General features: G+C 43.8%; 1 protein-coding gene across 4 annotated transcripts in view; it reads left to right on the top strand.

The window, feature by feature from the left end:
- PIWIL1 (piwi like RNA-mediated gene silencing 1) overlaps nucleotides 1-23,546 on the top strand; it is a 132,010-nt gene that overhangs the window by 72,157 nt on the left and 36,307 nt on the right. For all 4 annotated transcript variants that reach the window (XM_075898455.2, XM_089775171.1, XM_075898454.2 and 1 more), the window contains exons 17-19: nucleotides 3,902-3,972; nucleotides 19,929-20,082; nucleotides 21,459-21,584. In XM_075898455.2, coding sequence (XP_075754570.1) covers nucleotides 3,902-3,972; nucleotides 19,929-20,082; nucleotides 21,459-21,584 — 351 coding nt within the window. The remainder of the gene's footprint in view (nucleotides 1-3,901; nucleotides 3,973-19,928; nucleotides 20,083-21,458; nucleotides 21,585-23,546) is intronic.

The following is a 23,546-nucleotide window of genomic DNA, read 5'->3' as shown; positions in this document are numbered from 1 at the left end:
AACTGGGGGAAGGGATGAAACTCTGGTGAGACTGGGAAAGGGAGGCAGACGAGGGGAAGAGAGAGGGTGGGAGAGTGGAGGGGGGAACCTGGGAGGAGGGAGCTGGAAGGGGGAAACAAGGGGAAGAATGGGGAGGGGAAGCTCAGGGTTGGGAGGTCTCGCCAGATCAACTTGATTGTCATGCAAACCTGCTCCTGGGTTTGCATGTGGCCTTTGGTGGCCAGGCTGGCAGATATCCTTCCATAGACAGCTGTTTTCCTCCATCTAGTGCAGAGATCATGGACGTTGGGGGCATCCCCCCCTAACCTGAATAAGGTCCATGATCTTCACCCTGGACCGGGAAGGTGCCCACCTTCTCTGGGCTTTGCCAGGCTCTTGGGAGCTGGCAGACTACTCCTGGAGAGCGGTGGAGGGCTGGCTGCCAGTGGCTTGCTGGCTCATGTTTTGGGGCCACTGGGTTGGGGCAGTGACTGCTGGCTCTGGGCTGGCAGGCTTGGAGCTGGCACAGGCACTGTGGCCAGAGTCAACTCCTTTAGGGGCTATGGGGAGGGGAGGAGGGAGAGGAGTGTTCTTGGTTGAGGCTGGAGTGGCCACCAGGGCAGCCTGGAAAGGCTGGAGGCCCGCTATTCGATGTGTGTGTCTACATAGCACTTATTTCGAAATAGCTATTTTAAATTTGCAGAAGTGGTGAGGAGTCCCGTGGCATCTTATGCTCCAACACTTCGGTTAGTCTATAAGCTTTCGTGGGCAAAGACCAGATGCATGTAGTAGAAATTTCTAGAGGCAGGTATAAATATGCAGGCCAGAATCAGGCTACAGGTAATGAGGTGTATCCAATCAGGGAGGATGAGGCCCACTTCTAGTAGCTGATCTGGAGGTGTGAATATCAAGAGAGGAGAAGCTGCTTTTGTAGTTAGCTAGCCATTCACAGTCTTTGTTTAATCCTGAATTGATTGGGTCAATCTTGAAGATGAACTGTAGCTCAGCAGTTTCTCTTTGAAGTCTGGTCTTGAAATTTTTTTCTGCAGGATGACTACCTTTAGATCTGCAATTGTGTGTACAGGGAGATTGAAGTGTTCCCCTACAGGTTTTTGTATATTGCCATTCCTAATATCTGATTTTTGTCTATTTATTCTTTTACGGAGGGACTGTCCAGTTTGGTTGATGTATATAGCAGAGGGGCATTGTTGGCACATGATGGTATACCCTCTGATATTTCAAATTTGGCGTTATTCCTCATGGAATGAGGTTCACCAAATTTGAAATAAGCGCTCCACTTTTTTGAATTAATTTCGAAATAGTGGTTTGGCTGTGTAGACGCTAATAAAGTTATTTCGAAATAATAGCTGTTATTTTGAAATAACTTTGCTGTGTAGACATACTCCCAGAGAAAGGGAAATTTGATGAAACTTGTAAGACTCAAGAAGAACAAGAGAACAGGTAGGTTGAACACTTACAAGAAGTGCTTGACCAGTCTCATCCAGCAGCTCAGTCTGAGACCAAGGAAGAGGAACTGCTGGAGTTAGACATTGATGCATCGTAAATCAAAATAGATGAGGTTTACACAAGCTAACAAATAACAAGGCACTAGGGATAGATTACATGTCACCCCCAAATGCTAAAATATGCAGGTTAAAAGTCGGTAACAAAAGTATGTTCATTATATAATAAAATATGGAGAGAAGAAAAAGATTCCAGAAGAATGAATATTTGATGCTATAATCAGGCTTCTAAAAATGGGAGATCTTGAGTAAGTGCTTGAATTGGAGAGCAGTGACACTTCTTTTCATCACAGGAAAAGTCTTGGGTATGTTTGTTTTAAACAGGATGAAAGGAAAAATTGATACCATTCTTTGTGAGGAAAAAACTGGTTTTCTTAGAGTGCTTGCTCATGTGGGTATTCCAGTTTAGGCGTGCATGCCACCAGGTATGCATGTGGTGAAAGTTTTAACCTTAGGTGCAACCTGTTGATTTGTCTGTGGAGCCCGTTGGAGTAGTAATCGTGCAGCACCTTATGTGTGACAGTGGAGGTAAGAAATATATATCTCTATTTCAATATACTGACACCGTTTCTTGTGGGACAACTTGAAATGTTCCCCATCATCACCAGTGCCCATCATTCTGTTGCCACCCAAGGACTACATCTCCTTTTCCTATTGTCCCTATGCTAGAATGCCACCATTATAATATATTATGCAGATGGCATGTTTGTTTGATATCGAGTAGGGGATGTTTTCCTTATTTGTATTTTCTTGCCTTACTAATGGTGAAATGTCTTTTTCTAAAGGTTAATATATAATTGATTTCAACTTATTATCGTATATGTTAATTCATTACCGTGAACCTTTTGTGGTTGGTATCATATTTGTTATTTCTGCTCTGGTTATTTTGGTCTTGTTTTAACCGGTTATTTCAGGTTTTTCCAAGTTGGTGTGTACCTGATAAGTTTGAGGATGTAATTGGAAGTTCAACCAACTTATAGACTAAAGCATACCCTATTTTTCTCCAAGAGTGGTAGCATCTAAATAGTCTCCCAACAGTGAGGCTCTCCAGAGACTGTTCTGATATAGAAAGGAAGGCCTACCTGTAACTAGCAGTCTTAAATTGTTTTACTTCTACATATCTACAATTTACAATACTTTTTCCTGCTTTCAGGGAGTCATTAGCTATTTTGAATATCTAAATATTTGAGGGGGGCTGGGCCATTGTTTCTTTGTAGCCTCTCCTTCAATTTGAAGTGTAAGGTTGGGCCTAAGACACATGCCTGCTTCAAATATTTTGTGGCGATAATGTACATGTATGGTACTCAAATGCATCTGAGGGTACGTCTAGACTACATGCCTCTGTCGCCAGAGGCATGTAGATCAGGCTACCCGACACAGTAAAATGAAGCGGCGATTTAAATAATCGCTGCTTCGTTTCAATTTACATGGCTGCCGCGCTGAGCCGACAAACAGCTGATCAGCTGTTTGTCAGCTCAGCGCGGAAGCCATGTAAATTGAAACGAAGCGGCGATTATTTAAATCACCGCTTCATTTTACTGTGTCGGGTAGCCTAATCTACATGCCTCTGGCGACAGCGGCATGTAGTCAAGACGTACCCTTAGTGTGATTAGTCACGCTTTTGCCTGATGACTTTGTATAGAACATACTTGCCAAAATTGTTTGTTTGTTATAATCTAAATCACTTTAGAAGCTACAGAAAAGCTGTATTATTTGACCCTGTATCCACTAGAAAGTTCTGTAAACTGGCATTTCTAATTTTCATTAGTCTTGTTTATAATCAGTTGGCATGGGACAATAGATTCCCTACCTGACTCCAGGTGGCTTCCTAGATGCGGCAGCATGTCTCTACTGCTCTTAGGCAAAGGAATGGCTACAAGAGGTTTGGCATGCAGGGCTGTGGGTTGTTTCCCAGGAGTGAGTGTGTAACATGAGCTCTGGGAGGGAATTTGGATTTAGAAGTGGGCTTGGGCAGAGTCTTGAAGAACCAAAGGGTTTCAGGGCACTGGCTGCAGGGGGAGCTTACCTTGGGCAGCTCCCTGCAAGTGCAGCCTGTCTGTTACTCCTGGCAAAGGCAGACACAAGGAAGAGCATGGGCAGTTCACAGAGCTACCTAGCCATTTCTCCTTCAGGAGCAGCAGGCACAGGTGACTACTTGTGGGAGTCACCTGAGATGAGCGCCACCTGGATCCAGCACCCCAAAACCCCTTTTATATCCCAAGCCCTCTTGCACTCTAAATTTCTTCCTCTTAGTTAATTGGAATTTTTCACTTAAAAGCACTCCTTCCCCCCTTTCCTACCCCCTGCCCAGTTCTCCCCATATGCCAGATAAACTTTTTCTGTAATAGGTTACTTTGATGCATTTCTTTATTTTCCTCCCCCCACCCCCTCCCAAACAGTTGGTTCTCTCGCTGTGTCTTCCAAGATCGTGGACAGGAACTTGTGGATGGGCTGAAGGTCTGCTTGCAAGGTAAAGTGTTTTTTTTCCTTCCTTTAGCAGATAAGGCGTAACAGGCTTCCATGTTACAGTGAGGAAACATCAAATTGCACTAGAATAAAAATAGATTGGAAGTTTCGACACAATTATCAGGTTGTTTTATATAGCTTTTCCTAGGGTATGTCTATACGACAAGCCTCTTTCAAAAGAGGCTTTTTTTGAAAAAACTTCTTTCGAAAAAGCCTGTTTCAAAAGAGATCGTCTAGACAGAAACAACATTTCTTCTTCAAGTGGTAAACCCGTGGGTGCTCCACCGTAGGTGCTGGGCTCGCCCCGGTGACACAGAACGGAGACTCTTCAGTAGCAGTGTTCGGCCAGACCGCACATGCGTGGCAGTGTATCGCGACATTCTCACTCTTTTCTGTGCTCGTGTGGTCCTTCCCCCACCAGTTCCTCTCAACCGCCTCAGGCTACAGATGGAGTGAACTGGTCTCCTTAACCTCCCTGCTTTGTTCCTTCAATGTGAGATTGTCCTGTTAATAGTTCTTCTTCTCACATCTGTTTCTTCTCTTAATTCTCCTAGTTTAAAAAAAAAAAAAATGTCTGTTAATAACCAACTTTCCTCAAGTTGCTGTAGTTATTAGTGTACACAGTTATATACATATATGTAGTTAATTTTTGTTCATTTAAAAAAAACACACCCGATTTAAGACTACTGACAAAATGCCATCTTCTTCAGGCTTTAAAAAATGCGACACTTGCCAAGAGGCAGTGCCTGCCTCAGACGGCCATTCTTCCTGCATCTTCTGTCTGGGAGAAACCAATGTTCCTCAAAAATGCCCTCACTGCATAAAACTGACTGTGAGGGCTAGACGGGACAGAGAAATGAGGCTCCGGATGATGCTATTTGATAAAGCACTTCAACTGGAGTCCGCTGATAGCGCAACCTCCTCAGGCCAGCCTCCAAAGTGAAGGGCTTCTTCCCCTACGAGGGCACTGCCCAAAAGAAATAGGGTGTCACCTACTAGATCTCTGCCAGTCTTCTCACAGAGCAGAGTTAGCTCAGGAGACAAGCCCAGTACATCCAGCACTTCAAAACCGTGCCCGAAGGCTCCTGCGGCGCCGAAACCAAGAAAACCGCTGGACGTGGCACTGACTCCAGAACCAAAGTCTACCTCAGTACCGACCTCAGCACCGAGGGAATCCATGCCAAGATCATCATCGGCAGGGCTCAACAAAGTATTGAATCTACTCGCTTGTGGCGAGTAGATTTCAGCCGGGCGCCCCATTCGTTTGCGGCGCGCACATGCGCAGTGCAGGTCTTGCGGATGCACAGTGCGGGCCTGGCGAGCGGCTTTCACCGCCGTTCGTCAAGCCCTGATCATCGGCACCAGCGGTGCCAACCTCGCCTTTGGTGCGGACTGTGGTGCCAAGCTTGGCAGCACAAGCCTCACCTCACTGACTCTGCATGTGACAGGCACCGATGCTGTGGGTACCACACCAAGCCCTCATCGGCACCAAAGCCACTCACATTCACGGTCATTAATATTGTCACCGTCACCATCTCTACTGGCACCATGGTCTTCTATACTACATGATTCGGGCCAGCACTGATTTCCAACTCTCCACATCGAAGACTGCCTTCACCATTCTTAGCAGCTCACAGGAGCCATCACCACCATCACAGTCGCTATTCCGTTTCTCCAACATCCTCTAGAGCCTCGTGCGCTCACTCTTGTTCACTGTGCTCAATCCGCTCATCGCACTGGGAACATCCCCGATACACTTACTCCGATAGATGGTCACCACTTGAGAGACTTTACTACCATGACACTGTTAGTCATCCAATCGGCGTTTGTACCACTGCAGGTCTAGGTCTCACGGAAGATCATATTGCGGCTGCACGTCCACCAGGCAGTCCCCAGTTCCAGCCCCTCCGACCCTAACAGGCCAGCCTGCCTCTCCACAACACCAACCGTCTAAGCCAGACGAGACACTGCTTTCCACCATGGAGGACCGACCACAGGAGATGCTCTTCTTTGTCCCCGGATGAGGCTGTTATCCCTGTTAACCCTGGGGATGTTTCTCTACCTGACGGCCTCTGTCAATTTCAGGAGCTTTTCAAAAGGGTAGCAATAAGTCCAAGAGATATACCTGGATGAAATAAAGAAGAAGCAGCACTGTCTCCTCAAAAACCTTAAGCCTCAACATAGAGCAAAAATAGTTATACCCCTCGACGAGGCTATACTTGAGGTTGTAGAAGTGATATGACAAACCCTGGCTTCTGCACCACCAACTAGTAAAAAAGCAGAAAGAAAATACTTTGTGCCACCTAAAGGGATGTAGTCCTTTTTACCCATCCCCAACTGATCTCCTTAGTGGTGGTGGATACAACACACCAAAGATCAAAAACACTACAATATAAAAATGCTGCCTCTGATAAGGACACAAAAAGGTTGGACTTATTTGGCAGAAAGGTATATACATCCGCGATGCTTATGCTCAAGACAGCCAATTACTAGCACACCTCTCTAACCATGTCTTCAACAATTTTACAAAGCTTACGCAGTTGCTTGACCCTTTACTGGAATCAGAACAATCCATACTCAAATCAGTTGTACCGGAAGGCTGTACCTCAGCAAGAACTGCACTCCAGATAGCTATGGACGTGATAGACATGGCAGCGTGTTCCACTGCCACAGCAGTGGTGATGAGATGAGCATCTTATCAATCGGTGGGAGTGCCCAAAGATCTCCAGACCAAAGTCGAAGATTTGCTGTTCGAAAGAGACAAACTTTTCTGAAAAGACTGACAGCATGCTACATTAATCGAAGGACTCTTGCACAACACTCCGAACGTTGGGTGTGTACTCCCCACCATACAGACGACAAAGTTATCCTTCCTATCAGCGACACTACAACTGTTCATACGTCAGACAGCAATGGCAGCACCAACAAATGGCCCTCAACCAGCAACGTAACCAGCAAAGACCTTTGAGGCGTCAAAACCAGGGGAATCGTACTCAGACCCCACTGAATAACAAACAGCAGGTTCGACACCTTGGTTGAGGGTACGCAGACAAATGAGCATGTCAACAAAAGTCACCAATTTCACCCACCTGAGGCCTTTTTACCACCAATGGACCTCAATCACCTCTGACAAGTGGGTATTAGAAATAGTTCAATCTGGAGACTCCATACCGTTCATCACCATACCCCCTCCTCCCACCGCATCCCTCTTCAGGGACCCATCTCACGAGACCCTGCTACGCACAGAAGTTGATCACCTTCTCTCCATAGGTGCAATAGAACCAGTTCCAGCACAATTCAAAGGCAGGAGAATCTACTCCCATTATTTTTTCACTCAAAAGAAATCAGGTGGATGGCGACCAATATTAGATCTCCAGAATTTGAACAAGTTTTTACGAAAACATCAATTTAAAATGGTGACCCTTGCTTCAATAATACCCGCGTTGGATCACGGCGACTGGTTTGCGGTCCTCGACCTCCAGGACACGTATTTTCACATTACACAGAAGATTCTCATGATTTACAGTTGGAACAAGCCACTTCCAATACAGGGCCCTTTTGGCCTTTCCACCGCCCCCAGGATATTCTCAAAAATCCTGGCGGTAGTAGCGGCACACCTCCGTTGAGAAGGGTGATCATATTCCCTTATCTAGAAGACTGCCTATTGAAAGGTCGCTCTCACACCAAGATTCTCGATATGCTCAAGGCCACCATGAGAACCTTCCACGCCCTTGGACTACTCATCAATGGCCAAAAGTCCACTTTTCACCAGACTCAAGAGCTGGAATATATTGGTGCTCGCATAGAAATGATCACCACAAGAGCATTCTTACCCATCCAGAGATTTCAGGCCACCTGAGTAAGACCTGATAGAAGTTGTTTAAGACAGTCCATCTGTCCAGATAATCACTTGTTTAAAACTTCTGGGTCACATGGTAGCTACAACTTATGTGGTCTGCTATGCCAGACTACACTTTTGCAGCCTTCAGTATTGGCTAGCATCCGTATACAATCACATGAAGCACAACCTCTACAGATCAATGACCTCTTTGCCTTCTGTTCTCCAATCGCTGCATTGACGGACAAACTGCACGAATCTTCTTGCTGGCGTGCCCTTCCACCCACATCAGGCCTCGTGTCACATTACCACTGACGCCTCCGTTCTAGGATAGAGAGCACAAATGGGCAATATTTCCATACAGGGCAGTTGGTCACTTTCCGAGACACGACTCCACATAAATTTCTTGGAACTCAGGGCAAATCTTCAATGCCTGCAGATATTTCCTCAGTTACATCTGCAATATGTCGGTAAGAACCTTCACAGACAATGTCACCTCAATGTATTATGTGGACCTCCAAGGCGGAGCCCGCCGCTCCTCCCTCTGCGTGGTAGCGATCCACTTTTGGAACTGGTGCATTCGCCATGGCATAACACCTGTGGCATCTTACTTGCCTGGCATCACGAATGTTCATGCAGACTTCCTCAGGAGACACTTCTCTCCGGATCACGAGTGGGAATGGCATGACGGAGTCCTCCATATTCTCTTCTGATGCTGATAGGCACTCCCCTAATAGATCTTTTTGTCGTGCATCCCACATCAAATGTCAGAAATATTGCTCCAGAGCCAGCCTCGGCCCTGGCTCCCTAGGCGATGCATTTCTCCTCAACTTGAGCAGACCTCTCCTGTATGCTTTCCGACCTACAGTTCTTATTCCCAAAGTTCTGCAGAAGATCAAAACAGACGGCACCACAGTCATACTGATAGCACTAGCATTGGTGTATCTGCACTGGTTCCCCTTCCTTCGACGCATGTCACCATACAGACCGTATCAACTGCCAACCCACCTTCTCTGTCAGAATCCTGGGACATGCGACACCCCCAAATTCATACCTTGCAGCTCACTGAATGGTTCCTAGTGGATGAACCCTTCTGAATCCCTTTGCTGTATTAAGGTTCAAAACATACTAATACACAGTAGAAGACAGACGACCAGAACTACTTACCTCTCAAAATGGCGCAGGTTCACCTCCTGGTGTGCTACAGAGCTGCTGGTCCCACATTCTGCTCCACTTTACCTTGTCCTTTACTACCTGCTACACCTAAAACACACAGGATTAGCCTTAGCTTCTCTCAGAGTTCATCTAGCAGCGATTTCCACCTTCAGACAACCGTTTGAAAACACCTCTCTCTTCGCCCACCCAATTACCAAGAGATTCATGAAAGGCCTTATGAACCTAATCCTACCTCGTAAACCCGTTCCTCCAGTATGTAACTTGGATGTTGTTCTTGGGCCCTTACCCAGAGCACTATTCAAACCGCTTGCCACCATACCTTAACTATGAAGGTAGCTTTCCTTCTCACTATTACATCAGCACACAGAGTCGGCAAGTTATCATCACTTATGGCAACACCATTGTACACTATCTTCAATAAAAACAGAGTAGTTCTAAGGCCTCATCCAGTGTTTATTCCTAAAGTTCGTTTGTCTTTTCATATCAATGAACCAATTATCCTGCTGTCCTTTTACCCCAAACCTCACTATTCACTGCGTGATACGTCTCTCCATACACTTGACATCTTTAGAGCCCTCTCCTTTTATATAGACTGCACAAGACCTCGTAGGAAAACTGACCGCCTAATCGTCTCTTTCGCTGAGAGAGCTAAGGGACAGCCATTATCATCAACGTATTTCTAAACTCATAACCACAGGCATAATCCACACTTATGCCACCACATGTGTACCACTTCCAACGGGCAACCCCGAGCACATTCTACGAGAGAGAGGGAGTGTCAACAGCCTTCAAGGGCATGTCCCTGAAAGACATTTGCAGAGCAGCCACCTGGTCATTGTACGATACATTTGTAAAATATTACGTGATCCAGCAAAAATGGCTCTTAGACACTGTGATGGCATCAGTGGTGCTCTCATCAGTGGACAAATAGGGACTCCAAGTCTCACTTCCCTGCTCATTGGGGAACTTCTGCTCAATCACCTACGGTAGAGCACCCACGGGGACACCACTCGAAGAAGAAAGCAAAGTTACTCACCTTGGTGCAGTAATGGTCATTCTTCAAGATGTGTGTCCCCATGGGTGCTCTACTACCCACCCTCCTCCCCGCTTCAGAGTCTCTCTCTCTCTATCTCTCTTTCTGTCTCACAGATTCTGAGGTGACCTCGAGGAACTGGCAGGGGCCGGACCGCGTGAGCACAGAAAAGAGCACGAAAGCTGGAAGATGCTGCTGCGCATGTGCAGTCCAGCCGAATACTGCTACTGAAGACTCTCTGTTCTGCGGCGTCAGGACAAGCCGAGGACCTACGGTGGAGTACCCACGGGGGGACACATCTTGAAGAACGACAGTTACTGCACCGAGGTGAATAATTTCGCTTTTTGAAAAAGCGATCCGCTCTTTCAAAAGAGAGCACCTAGGCAATCTGGATGCTCTCTTTCAAAAAAGCCCTGTTTGCATTCAAGAAATCCTTCCCCTTCTCTCCCCCCCCCCCAGAAAGAGCTCTTTCCAGAAATGAGGTTTACCACTATTAAAAAAGCCACCACTTTTTTAAAATTTAGTTTTGAAAGAACACGACGGCAGTCTAGACGCAGGTGACTCTCAAAAAAAGGCTACTTTTTTTCTAAAAAACTGTGTAGTCTAGACATAGTCCTAATGTGCATGTTCCTAATGATACTTTATAGTGTGCAGTGTTGTAGCCATGTTGGTCTCAGGATACTAGAGAGAGAAGGTGGATAAAGGAATGTCTGTTTTATTGGGCCAACTTTTAACGAGACAAATTTTTGAGAGCTGCTCTTCAGAGAAAAAGTTGGTGCAATAAAAGACATTCCTTCACCTACTTTGTTTTCAGTAAACTGCATGTTATCCCCCTTTAAATGCTTTTTTGAAAAACTTGATTTTAAATAAATCAGTATTTAATTCTACTGGAGATAAACAGATTTCCAATGCATTTTGCACACACATTACTCCTAAGAAAGTTATCTTGCAGATTATTTGGGGCAATTTGATACTTTGTGTTTGGTTGAACATTATTCTAAAATGGCTTCATTATCCCAACCGTTCTTTTCAGATGGAATATTACAACCTGAAAAGTCCACCACAATAGGCTATGAAGCTCTTCTACTGTATTACTGTGATTGGAACTTTTAAGTGATCTTGGAGTTCAGGAATTAATATGAACATAGTATGGTTTAAAATTATAGAAACTTGGCTAATAAGAGACAGCTTTATATCATGGATATGTTCAATTCTGATAACTTCAGTACATTTAGTAATATATTGAGCCACAAGCAAACAAGGTTTTGTTGTGTGGGTGGATGAATGATTAAAGCCCATCTACTAGTCTGTACGTGCTTTTCAGGCAACTGGAAAAACTTTCCGTTCTTCTTCGAGGAGTGTCCCTGTGGGTGTTCCACCTTAGGTGCTTCATCGTTGCTGAGCTTGAGGTCAGAGATTTGTGACAGCAGTACCCTTGGCTGGCCACACACGCAGAGAGTCTGTGTGTGTTCTGAGGAGGCTACTGCACCTGCACAGCCGGCCCCTCCCCCCAATTCCTTCTCTGCCACCATCAGCTTTGGTCACTGATCAGCAGTCTCCCTTCAACCACATCCTTCTTCTTTATCCAAAAATTACCTCAGGCATTCTTCCTAATTGACATAACCCAACTCTCTGGACTCTTTAGTTTCTTATTTAAAAAAAAAAAGAAGAAAAACACATTGATAGACAAGAGCAAAAAGCCACACATCAAGCCTGCACAGTCAGGCTCTCTGGGATATGCCAGGCGTGTCTAGGTTTACAAAGTACAAGTTGCAGGCTATTCTTTTCAATTTCTGACAGTCACATTGAACGTATTTGCAGTCCAGGCAAACAACACCTTCCAGACCATTGCCCGTACTGCCAAAAGCTCAACGCCTGATTCAGGAGATCGAGGGAGCTGCAACTTAAACTAATCCAGATGGAGAAAAAGGCTCAGTGACATGGAGCAGTCCACTCCTACCACCTGGAACAGAGTTGGAGGTAACGGCACATACCGGGTTGAGTCCTAAGGACCGTGAAAACAAAACCAAGAAATGGTCCTATTCTTCCTCGAGAACTGACTCCCCAAATGAGGCACAAAATGAGATCAAACTAACTACAGGCATAAAGGGAAACAAGACCTTTTATAAATACATTAAAAGCAAGAGGAAGACCAAGGACGGGGTAGGTCCACTGCTCAGTGAGGAGGGAGAAGCACTAACAGGAAACTTGGAAATGGCGGAGATGCTCAATGACTTCTTTGTTTCGGTTTTCACCGAGAAGTCTGGAGGTGTGCCTAACGTAGTGAATACAAACACAGAGAGGGTAAGTTTAGAAGATAGGATACACAAAGAACAAGTTAAAAATCACTTAGGAAAGTTAGATGTCAGCAAGTCACCAGGTCCTGATGAAATGCATCCCAGGATACTCAAGGAGCTGATAGAGGAGGTATCTGAACCTTTACCTATGATCATAAAAAATCATGGAAGACGGGAGATTCCAGAAGACTGGAAAAGGGCAAATATTGTGCCCATCTATAAAAAGGGGAATAAGAACAACCCAGGAAACTACAGACCGGTTAGTTTAACGTCTGTCCCAGGGAAGATAATGGAGCAGGTAATTAAGGAAATCATATGCAAACACTTGGAAGGTAATAAAGTGATAGGGAATAGCCAGCATGGGTTTGTGAAGAACAAGTCATGCCAAACTAATCTGATAGCTTTCTTTGATAGGATAACAAGCCTTGCGGATAAGGGAGAAGCGGTGGATGTCATATACCTAGACTTTAGTAAGGCATTTGATACGGTCTCGCATGATATTCTTATTGATAAACTAGGCAAATATAACTTAGATAAGGCCACGATAAGGTGGGTGCATAATTGGCTGGATAACCGTAGTCAGAGAGTTGTTGTTGTTAACGGTGCTAAATCCTGCTGGAAAGGGATAACAAGTGGAGTTCCGCAAGGGTCTGTTTTGGGACCCGTACTGTTCAATATCTTCATCAATAATGTAGATATTGGGATAGAGAATATGCTTATTAAGTTTGCAGATGATACCAAACTGGGTGGGGTTGCAACTTCTTTGGAGGATAGGGACATAATTCAGAATGACCTTAGCAAGTTAGAGAAATGGTCAGAGGTAAACAGGATGAAGTTTAATAAAGAGAAATGCAAAGTGTTCCTTCCTAAGTGGAGCAATCAGTTCCATACATACAAGATGGGAAGTGACTGTCTAGGAAGGAGCATGGCGGAAAGGGATCTAGGGATTCATAGTGGACCACAAGTTGAATATGAGTCAACAGTGTGATGCTGTTGCAAAAAAAGCAAATATGATTCTAGGTTGTATCAACAGGTGTGTGGTAAGCAAAACTTGTAAAGTCATTCTGCCGCTCTACTGTGCACTAGTTATGCCTCAGCTGGAGTACTGTGTCCAGTTCTGGGTGCCACATTTCAAGAATGATGTGGAGAAATTGGAAAGGGTACAGAGAACAGCGACAAGAATGATTAAAGATCTAGAGAACATGACCTATGAAGCCAGGCTTCATGAACTGGGCTTGTTTAGTTTGGAAAAAAGAAGATTAAGGGGGGACATGATAGCAGTTTTCAAATATCTAAAAGGGTGTCAGGAGGAGGAAGGAGAAAATTTGTTCCTCTTGGTTTCTGAGGACAGGACAAGGAGTAATGGGCTTAAAGTGCAGCAGGGGAGGTTTAGATTGGACATTAGGAAAAAATTCCTAACTGTCAGGGTGGTTAAATATTGGAATAAATTGCCAAGGGAGGTAGTGGAATCTCCCTCTCTGGAGATATTTAAGAACAGGTTAGACAGACATCTGTCAGGGATGGTGTAGACGGAGCTTGGTCCTGCCTTGAGGGCAGGGGGCTGGACTCGATGACCTCTCGAGGTCTCTTTCAGTCCTATGAGTCTATGATTGAGGAAGAATGCTCCTCACAAAAACGCTGCATCAGCAACCCTGCAGACGGGTTATGATAAGCAGAGAAAAGCCGGAAACCTAAACACCCACAGCCTCCTCACAAAAACCGCCAGAGGCAAAACCTCAACAGTGGCACTGAGCCAAACAGCTGCGGGTTCGGGCTTCTATGCAAATAGTCACCGCTCACACAAGGCAGTGACTGCGAGCAAATCAATGAAAACGGCACCACAAGCATACCCAGCACCACTCTCACTTAGCAAACAGCTGGCATTCCCAATAATGCCACTCTCCACACCACAAGCCTCCTGCCTCCCACCACTGCCCACTTTACAGCTGCTGCCGCAGTTTACAACTGTAGCGGAGCTCTCAGTCAGCCCTGTATCTGGGTCGTCTCTCCTTGGCACTGGCGGTACCCAAAATGCCTCACGGTACAATCTTTCAATTTCATTCTCCAGTTCTTCTGCTTTGTCCCTCAGTGACAATGAGGAGACTTCTCACGAATCATTGTAATTAAAGTGACACACCTCTCAAAGCACATCAAAGCATCCAGCAATGGCAAATACCACAGTGGTTCCCAACCCAGTTTCTGCCTACCTGGCCATACTGGGACCCCTGGGCAGCTTATAGGCAACAGCTTACCCAATCACAGCAGATGAGCCAAACACCAATGTCACATGCACCTAATAGCCATACCATAGAGCAAAACAGTCCTGACTCAGAGGAACAGGAAGTGGACTAGATGGATGAAGAACAGCAATCCCCTCCTTCTCTACACACACAGCATTCTTCCATGTCCCCAGAGGATACCATCATAAACCAGCCACCAGCTACGGGTGATGATTTTAGGTCATTTCAAGACCTTTTTAAGAATCATTGACACCCTGGAGAAATCTCTCTCAGATGTGCCACAGACACAACAGGAGCTTACAAACATTCTACAAACATCCTCTCATGCAAAGTTGGCCTCCCCATGAATGAGGCAGTCCTGGACCCTGCCAAAAATATATGGCTCAAACTGGCATCAGCCACCCTCACTTGTAAGCATGTAGATAGAAAATACAAGGGGGCAGAATTTCTTTTTTCACACCCGATACCAGATTTCCTCGTAGTAGAAGCTGTGAACCAGGGGGAAACAACAGGCAACATGAATAACTTGATATGATAAGGACTGGAAGAGACTAGACACAATGGGGAAAAAAGGCTTATGTATCTGCATGCTGTCTACAAATAGAATTGCTAACTACACAGCATTATTAGCAAAATACACACACCAGATCTTTGACTGACAACCTTTGACTCGCTGCCAGACAGTAAGAGAGATCAGTTTAAAACAAACATTAAGGAGGGTACATTAATATCCCATACTGCTATGCAGGCCATGCTGGACTCTGCAGACACAGCAGTCAGATCACTCGCAGCAGCTGTAATAATGAAACGAGCCTCCTGGCTCCAACTTTTGGGATTTCCCAGAGAGGTTCAGTCCACCGTAGAAGACCTCCTATTCGAGGGTACAAAGCTCTTGCAGAGTCCACAAATACATCTCTGCACACTTTGAAGGACTCAAGGATACCCTCAGAACCTTAAGTATTCGGGTATCTGTTGTAAGAAGAAAGCAAAACAGGTCATTCCAACAAAGATTCAGACACACACCATTCAATCAACACCAGCATCAATACAACAATAGACAACGTCAGAGACAATAGAGGTGAAGACAGCCCACTGACCAAGTCTCCTCCCCTTAACAACCATCAATATCCAGGCAACAGTTTTGAAGCATTGGTCGAGGATCTGATAGCCCCAGAATCACTTAGGTAGCAATCCCACCTCATCCACAGTATTTGGCAATCAGGGGCGGCGAATGTGTTGCGCACCCACTGCCCGGGGCGGAAGTATGGCTCAGTCCAGCACTGATTTACACAAGAACAAGATCTCAATATTCCCATATCTAGACAATTTTCTTATAGCGAGCTGCACAGAGCAAGAAGCACAGCAACTGGTCACACTGGCAAAAACAGTCTTCAAAAATCTTGGTTTACAAATAAACACCACAAAGTGCATTTTGACCCCAACACAAACACTGGAGTTCATAGGAGCACATCTGGACTGCATGGAAGCCAGAGCTTACTTAACTCACCACAGATGGGTGACCGTCAAGGATCTGATAGCAACAGTTATGCTAGACAAAGCACACAAGATTTTTTTTATACGGGAAAAGGCATTACGCTGCATTTATTGAGAATACAAGAGTCAGCATATGCTTTTCAGTCACACACACACACCATACACACTGTCCTGCCAGTTGATGTTATAGCTATCAATCCAAAGTCTGGATCAATCTAGTGACCAGCCAGATAGATCACAGAGGGGGAGCCGGGCTTCTGTTGGTTGTGATCTGATGCTCCTGGAATTAGTGGCAAGATGAACCCAAAGTTCAATGGCAAAGCACCCTGCTTTTATAATCCTTTCCTCTGTGGATTTCGCTGTCAGTCTGTGACTGGTTACTGTTATCTTTTGATGTTGACATTCCAGACTTCTCCAAGAGGCTCATCCTGTAATCTTTTACCTTTTAAGGGTGCCAGCTTTACCTTTAGAACCTTCAGTTCTGTCAGTCCTTGGCCATGGGTCCGCACTGATGTTTCTTCAGATGTCGATATGTTTCTTCTCAGTCTGTTTTTTACAGTCTGTCTTCACCCGCATTGCCCCCTCCTTTCTTGGCCATCTGACTCTAACGGTGGCCTTCACCTTTATCTTTATGATGATATATTTCTCATTCACACAGTCTTTCACAGAAATCTTCCAAGGTAAACAGCAGTGTTTTATATTAAGCAAAATCAAAACAATTCACATAGAAGGCCTGGGCCTTCAATATTTCTAATCTCCTTAACATAGACACAATACCAAAACCCTGTCTCTTTACTTACTAAACTTTAAAACAAAGAAATGTATATCTATCTAAAGGGCTTCTTTGGTAAAATGTTATATGTGTTACATAGATAAACTAAAACCCTAAAATAAAATAAATAATATTCTAGGGTTTTAGTGTTTATATGAAACTAAAATCCTACCTTAACATAAATCATACATTATTAAACCTAAAATACAAATATAAAAAGATATAAAACTCTTATTCCAGCAACAGTACAGAGCAGTCCAGTCATAACAGCAAGACTATGCCTGCAAATACCGGGGCACATGGCAGCGGCAACATTCGCAGTGCCCAGTGCTCGCCTACACATGAGGCCACTACAGACTTGGTTACGCACAGTCTACCAGCCACAAACCCACTCATTACACAAATTTCTGTCCATACCGAACAAGATAAAATCATCCCTAGCATGGTGGAAAATACACAGCAACATATGCGTTGGAGTGCAGTTCCAACGCAGCATACCATCAATTATAGTAATGATGGATGCTTCACTACTAGGATTGAGGGCGCACATAAATCACAAGGCGGTCCAAGGTCACTGGACTCACGAAGAAACCACATGCCACATAAACTTATTGGAACTGAGGGCAATCAGGAACTCATGCAGGCATTTTCTTCCTCTAATCCAGATCAAAACAGTTGAGTTTCTGACAGCATCACTACGATGTAGTATATCAACAAGCAGGGAGAGGGGCATGATCCTTCCAATTATGCCAGGATGCCATGTGCTTCTAGGAACGGAGCAACACACAGAACATAACTTTGGTTGCAACTTATCTTTCAGGCAAAGAAACCCCCTGGCTGACAGTTTAAGCAGACAATTCCCACAAAATCATGAATGGGAGATAAATCAATCCGTGCTCACCCACCACCTATTCAGGAAATGGTGATTCCCAGTGCTGGAACTATGCGCTACCCACAGGAATGCTCACTGCCCCCTATATTGCTCCAGAGCAGGCATAGGTTCCCACTCACTGGGGGACGCATTCAGCATACAATGGATAGCTCGCCTGTTATACACATTCACCCCCGTTCCCTCTCATACACAGGGTGATACTCAAGATCAAACAAGACAGGGCAAAGTGATAGTAGTAGTCTGCCAATCTGCACAGGCAGGCATAGTATCCCTACCTGTTACAAATGATTGACCATCCATCACACAATTCCCATCAGTCATGTGTCTCCTCACACAGAGGAGTGGTCAGATTCCACAACAGGTCATCCACAAATTGCATCTTCAAGCATGGATGTTAAGCTGAACAACGTGGAGAGATCCTTTCCAGAAGCAATTCAGGTCATCCTTGAAAACTCTAGAAGGCCTGCAATGAGAGAAGCCTACATCCAAAAATGGAAGAGATTCAAGGCATGGTGCGCAACCCATACCTATGAACCCATACACACAGGAATATTGCATATCTTACTACACCTACTGGAAATACACAATGCGCAGGCCTCTCCATAAGCTCCATAAGGGTACATCTTGCTGCTGTTTTGGCTCTTTATGGCCCTATACAGGAAAACTCAGTCTTCACACACCCTTCCATCAAGTGCTTTTTAAAGGGACTCCACAATACCTTCCCTCCACACCAGGACTTAGGACCCGCATGGAACTTGAACCTAGTGCTGAAAGCTTTTATGGGGAACCCTTCAAGCCCCTTACTACTTGCTCGCTGTTAAATTTATCGATGAAGGTGGCCTTCCTGGTAGCAGTCACCTCAGCTAGACGAGTGGGGGAGATGGCAACCTTAATGGCTGACCCCCCTTACACAGTATTCCACAAGACAGGGTAATGATGTAAACCCACCCCAAATTCCTCCCGAAAGTACTTGCCTCATTCTACTGCAATGAACCTATATGCTTTACTGGTTTCCTTCCCAAAACCCTGAAGGTTCTCCATGGCCTTGATGTCCGTAGAGCCCTAGCCTTTTACCTACAATGAACAAACTCGTTTAGAAAGACCCCACAGCTATTCATTAAATCCACAGAAAGATCACAGGGTCTACCCATATCAAAATACATATCTGGATGCATAAGACTGATATATATCTTGGCACAGAAGAAGCCACTATATCTGGTGCAGTCCCACTCAACAAGAGCCATGGCAGTCGCAACTGCATTCCTACATGGTGTGCCTACAGAACACATATGCAGGGCTTCCACATAGGCTTCAGCGCATATTTTCACACAACATTATGCACTCCAGACGTTTTCTGAGACTGATACAAGATTTGGACAAACAACACTGTCCATCACAGATCCTCAGCAGCTAAAGCTACCGCCTCCTAACAAGAATACTGCTTCGTAGTCACCTAATGTGGAGCACCCACGGGGACACTCCTTGAAGGGAAGGTTACTCACCTGTGCAGTAACTGGAGTTCTTCGAGATGGTTGTGCCCATAGGTGCTCCACACTCACCCTCTTCTCCTCTGCTTCGGGAACAACACACCTGGGTCAGAGAAGGAACTGAGGGAGGGAGGGTAGAGCATGCATGCACAGTAATCTCCTCAGAACACACCCAGACTCTACGTGTGTGGTTGGCCAGGGTAGTGCTGTCACAAATCTCCGACCTTGAGCTGCTCAGTGGCACTAAAGCACCTGCAGTGGAGCCCTGACAGCGACAACCATCTCGAAGAAGTTCAGTATACTGCACAGGTGAGTAACCTTCCCTTACTGCCAGTCTGATTTGGAATCAATAGGGACTTAAGGTATAACTGCACTCCAGGTTCCAGAGCTGTGGCATTGCAGCCAGGCTGCTGTAACATTTGATAAAACAGAAGGGGTTTTTCTGTTATAAATCCACCCCCTTGAGAGGCAGTAGCTAAGATGATGGAAGAATTGTGCCCTCCACCTACTGACATGTACACTGGGACTTAGATCAACTTAAGTTTCTTAATGGAGTGAACTTTCAAAGTCTATGAGCAACATAGCTAGGTTAACCTAAGTTTTAGGTTTAGACTAAGCCTCAGGAGTGAAAGAGTTCTTAATGTATTGCCATTTAACATGTAATACAGATCCATTCTGAATTTTTACTACTTGTCTTTCAGTTGATTAATTTTAATTTGCTTCTTCAAAAGCTGCTTTAAGAGCCTGGTTCAGCTTCAATAACCATATGCCTTCTCGCATTATCGTGTATCGTGATGGTGTAGGAGATGGTCAGCTAAAAACTTTGGTTAACTATGAAGTACCTCAGTTTTTGGAATGCTTGAAATCTGTTGGTAAAGATTACAAGTAAGTCCCTTATGATGCATGCAATGATGCAACAAAAAGGTTGGCATGATGTAAAATGCACTGTAATGCTTCTGAAAAGCAATAAGGCTGCTAAAAGACTGTATTTTTCTTCTTTACACTAGTGTGCTCTTGCATTAGTTAATCCAGTAATTGATGTGCTCAAACAGCTTTCTTGCTTATTGAGTTTTTATTTTATTGCGTATTCTTTTACAAAGTGCATACCTAATATTAATAAAGATATTGTTGCTCCTTTTGCCCATGTGATGTTACTTGATGTACATGTAAATTATGGTCTCTCTCTTTGAATGAGATCCAGTCTCACCATGACCACATGTCAATTCTAGGCTAATCATTTTTTCCTCTTTTATGTAGTTATTTGCATTTTCATGGTTCTATATCTTCAGTTGTTTCAATAATAGCCTTGAATTAATTCTAAATCTGTCAGTGCTGGTATAACTGAGTATTGACACTCAATGGAACAAAACAGTATGCTAAATGGACCAGTGGTGATGTGAAATACTTATTTTTTTTTCTATATTTAGCATATGGCAGTATTTTTTGTGTGCATATATTTTTAGTGTATGTTAATAATGTGTTGATTATACATTTTAGGTATAATCAACACATTATTAGCATACACTAAAAATATATGCACAAAAAAAATAGAGAAGAAACCTTATACTGGTTAAACCTCCATCATCCGGCATCCTTAGGACCATACTGGTCCCGAACCAAGGGGATTTGCCAAATGAGAGGACGTCCCTCCCACCATGACCAGTGCTTCCCCTGGCTAGGACTCCAGCCGAACCCCACTGCTGCCTGCCCAGCAATGATTCGCCATGCTGGACCTCCATGGCTGCCAGGGCTCTTTGGCTTTTGGGGCTGCCAGGGCTCTTTGGCTTTGGGGGCCTCCAGAACCAGAACTCCCTGCTGTACCCCCCATCCCTCAACACAGGGCTCCTGGCTAAGTTGCTCCCCCACACAAATGTTCCTGACCTGTGGCCCTACCTCCTTATACCTGGACTCAGTGGTCCAGCAGCATTTCCAGACCACACATTCTCAGTTAAGAGAGGTACTACCTATATTGTATAAATATTGTAGGGAAATTAGGATCCCCAGGTGTTTGCAACTATGCAAATGCAAAAGGTGATTAGTTACTATGGTAGTGAATCATGCTGAAATATCTGAGTAGAAGCAATATATTAAGTGAAAGCTAACTACTAAAATCTGCATATTAAAGTTTATTTAGAAGTCTGGTTTCTAATGGATCACTAAAGATGTAATTCCGAACATTTATTTTTAAAGAGTTTTAATTAAATTTTTTTCTAAATTTGAAGTTTCAAAAATTGTTCTTACGATGCTCATATCTTTTCTAGCCCAAGACTTTCAGTAATAGTGGTGAAGAAACGATTGAATACGAGGTTCTTTGCACATATGGGTGGAAGACTTCAGAATCCACCTCCTGGTACAGTTATTGATGTAGAGGTTACCCGACCAGAATGGTAAGTAATACTTTTCAGATAATATCTCTTTGATGGTAGGAATCAAATACTTGGCTTAGATTCTGCTACCAAAAATGGAATCTGTTGCTTACTCAAAAAAAAAAAAAAAAAAAATGAGGAGGCCAAATTGGATGTATTGTAAACATGCTATTCTGTTGTCCTATTTCTTCTTCTAATTTATATTATTTTGATATGTTTGTGAAAAGCTTCCATAGTGCAATACAGGCAGTCCCCAGGTTACATGGATCCGATGTAAGTCGGATCCCTAATTACAAACGGGGTGAGGCAACCCCGCACTAGCTGCTTCCCTCCAGCAGACCAGGGAGACACGGAGCGGCTTTTCTCAGCAGACACCTCAGCTTGAGAATAAAGGACTGAGGGAAGTGAGGTGTGGGAGAATAAAACTGAGCTCTGGAAAAATGTTTGGCTAGAGTTTCCCCTTCAATATGTACCAGTTCCAACTTGCATACAAATTCAACTTAAGAACAAACCTACAGTCCCTATCTTGTACATAACCCAGGGATTGCCTGTACTTCAAAAATCCTATGTGGAGGAAAATTCTATTAGTCTTAGATTTTACCACTGCAGAGTGAGTGGAATTGTTTTAAGGAATATAAACCAAGAATACTGATGAGCTGTGGTTGATTAGCTTGGTGCCAAAGTATTTGTCAGTTCTGTTGTTAAGCATCATCGCCAATATTGGGATGGGATGGAAAAAAAGATGAAACTAGCTGTTAACTGTGGAGGTGTTCAGAAAACTGGTTAGGGCACAACTGGAGATTAAAAGCAAATAGTCTATATAAATGAAAAAAAATGGTACGTTGAAAAATCATTAACCGGAGAATAAAATAAGGTGATGGTTTTCATCTTGTAACATCTGTGGCTTGTTGAAGTTAGGTTCATATAAACTGGCACAGAATTATACATATTTGGACTTACTTATATGAATGCTGCATAAGATACTATAACTTATGCTATTGCAAGTTTGATTCAAAATTTCTGTTTCTAAACTGTCAACATCTGACAGCTGAACAAACTTCATTTAAAATATAGCTAGCTGTTTTTAAATAAAGTAACTGTAAAATTTACACTATGTGGCAAACTTTAATAAATAATTTTTGTATTGTACATTCTCAATGTGCAAGTTCTTGCAGCTCACCATTGAAAACCCTTCTTGAAATATGAAAGTCTGTGTGTTTCCTGACTCTTGCCTTTTCTCCATGTAATAACCAAATTCTGAATGTAGAATATTTGTGTTGGTATATAAGTGATAAAATTATCCTGCTCTCTCTCCCTCATTCTTCACTGCTAACAGTAATGAACTCTAAAATACTTTGAGAATATATAGTAAGCAAATCATAGTAAAAGTGAGAGATGTAACATTTCTGAAAACTTTGAAGGCTAGGGATTTTTTTTTCTGTTTTTATTGGGGGGACATAAATTCTGGGGAGATCAAAATATCTGCAGTAATGATCAAAACAAAACTTGTATTAGAAATGAGGAATGTATTATGTACAGTTTAGCAAGCATATAAAAAGTTGTGCTATATATATTTATAAAAACATAATTTTCACATGTTGTAGAAGTTGGAGGATTCTGAAGCAGAAGAGAAGCTAAAAGGAGTCAAAGATTGTGTTGTACAAAGGCCTTGCCATATGTTGTAGGAACAATGTTTTTGACAGATCCCCAGATGGTTCTTGGACCAAATACCTGAATTGTCTCTGTGTTTAAAATATTTGAAAGTATATTTTCATCATCTAATTTGAAGTGTTTCAGAGGGGTAGCCATGTTAATCATTTCAGCAAAAATAATGAGTTGTCCTGTGGCACCTTAAAGATTTAACAGATTTATTTGGGCATAAACTTTCATGGGCTGGAACCTACTTCATTAGGTGCATGAGGTAGAAACTACAGTTTGGAAGGGATATGTACACACATGCATGTGTTACCTGTTTAATAATCC

The sequence above is a fragment of the Pelodiscus sinensis genome, chromosome Z (genome assembly GCF_052426305.1).
Source record: "Pelodiscus sinensis isolate ZL-2025 chromosome Z, ASM5242630v1, whole genome shotgun sequence".
Classification (NCBI taxonomy): Eukaryota; Metazoa; Chordata; order Testudines; family Trionychidae; genus Pelodiscus; species Pelodiscus sinensis.
The sequence above is the reverse complement of the archived record's forward strand: the minus strand, read 5'-3'. Positions and strand labels throughout refer to the sequence as shown.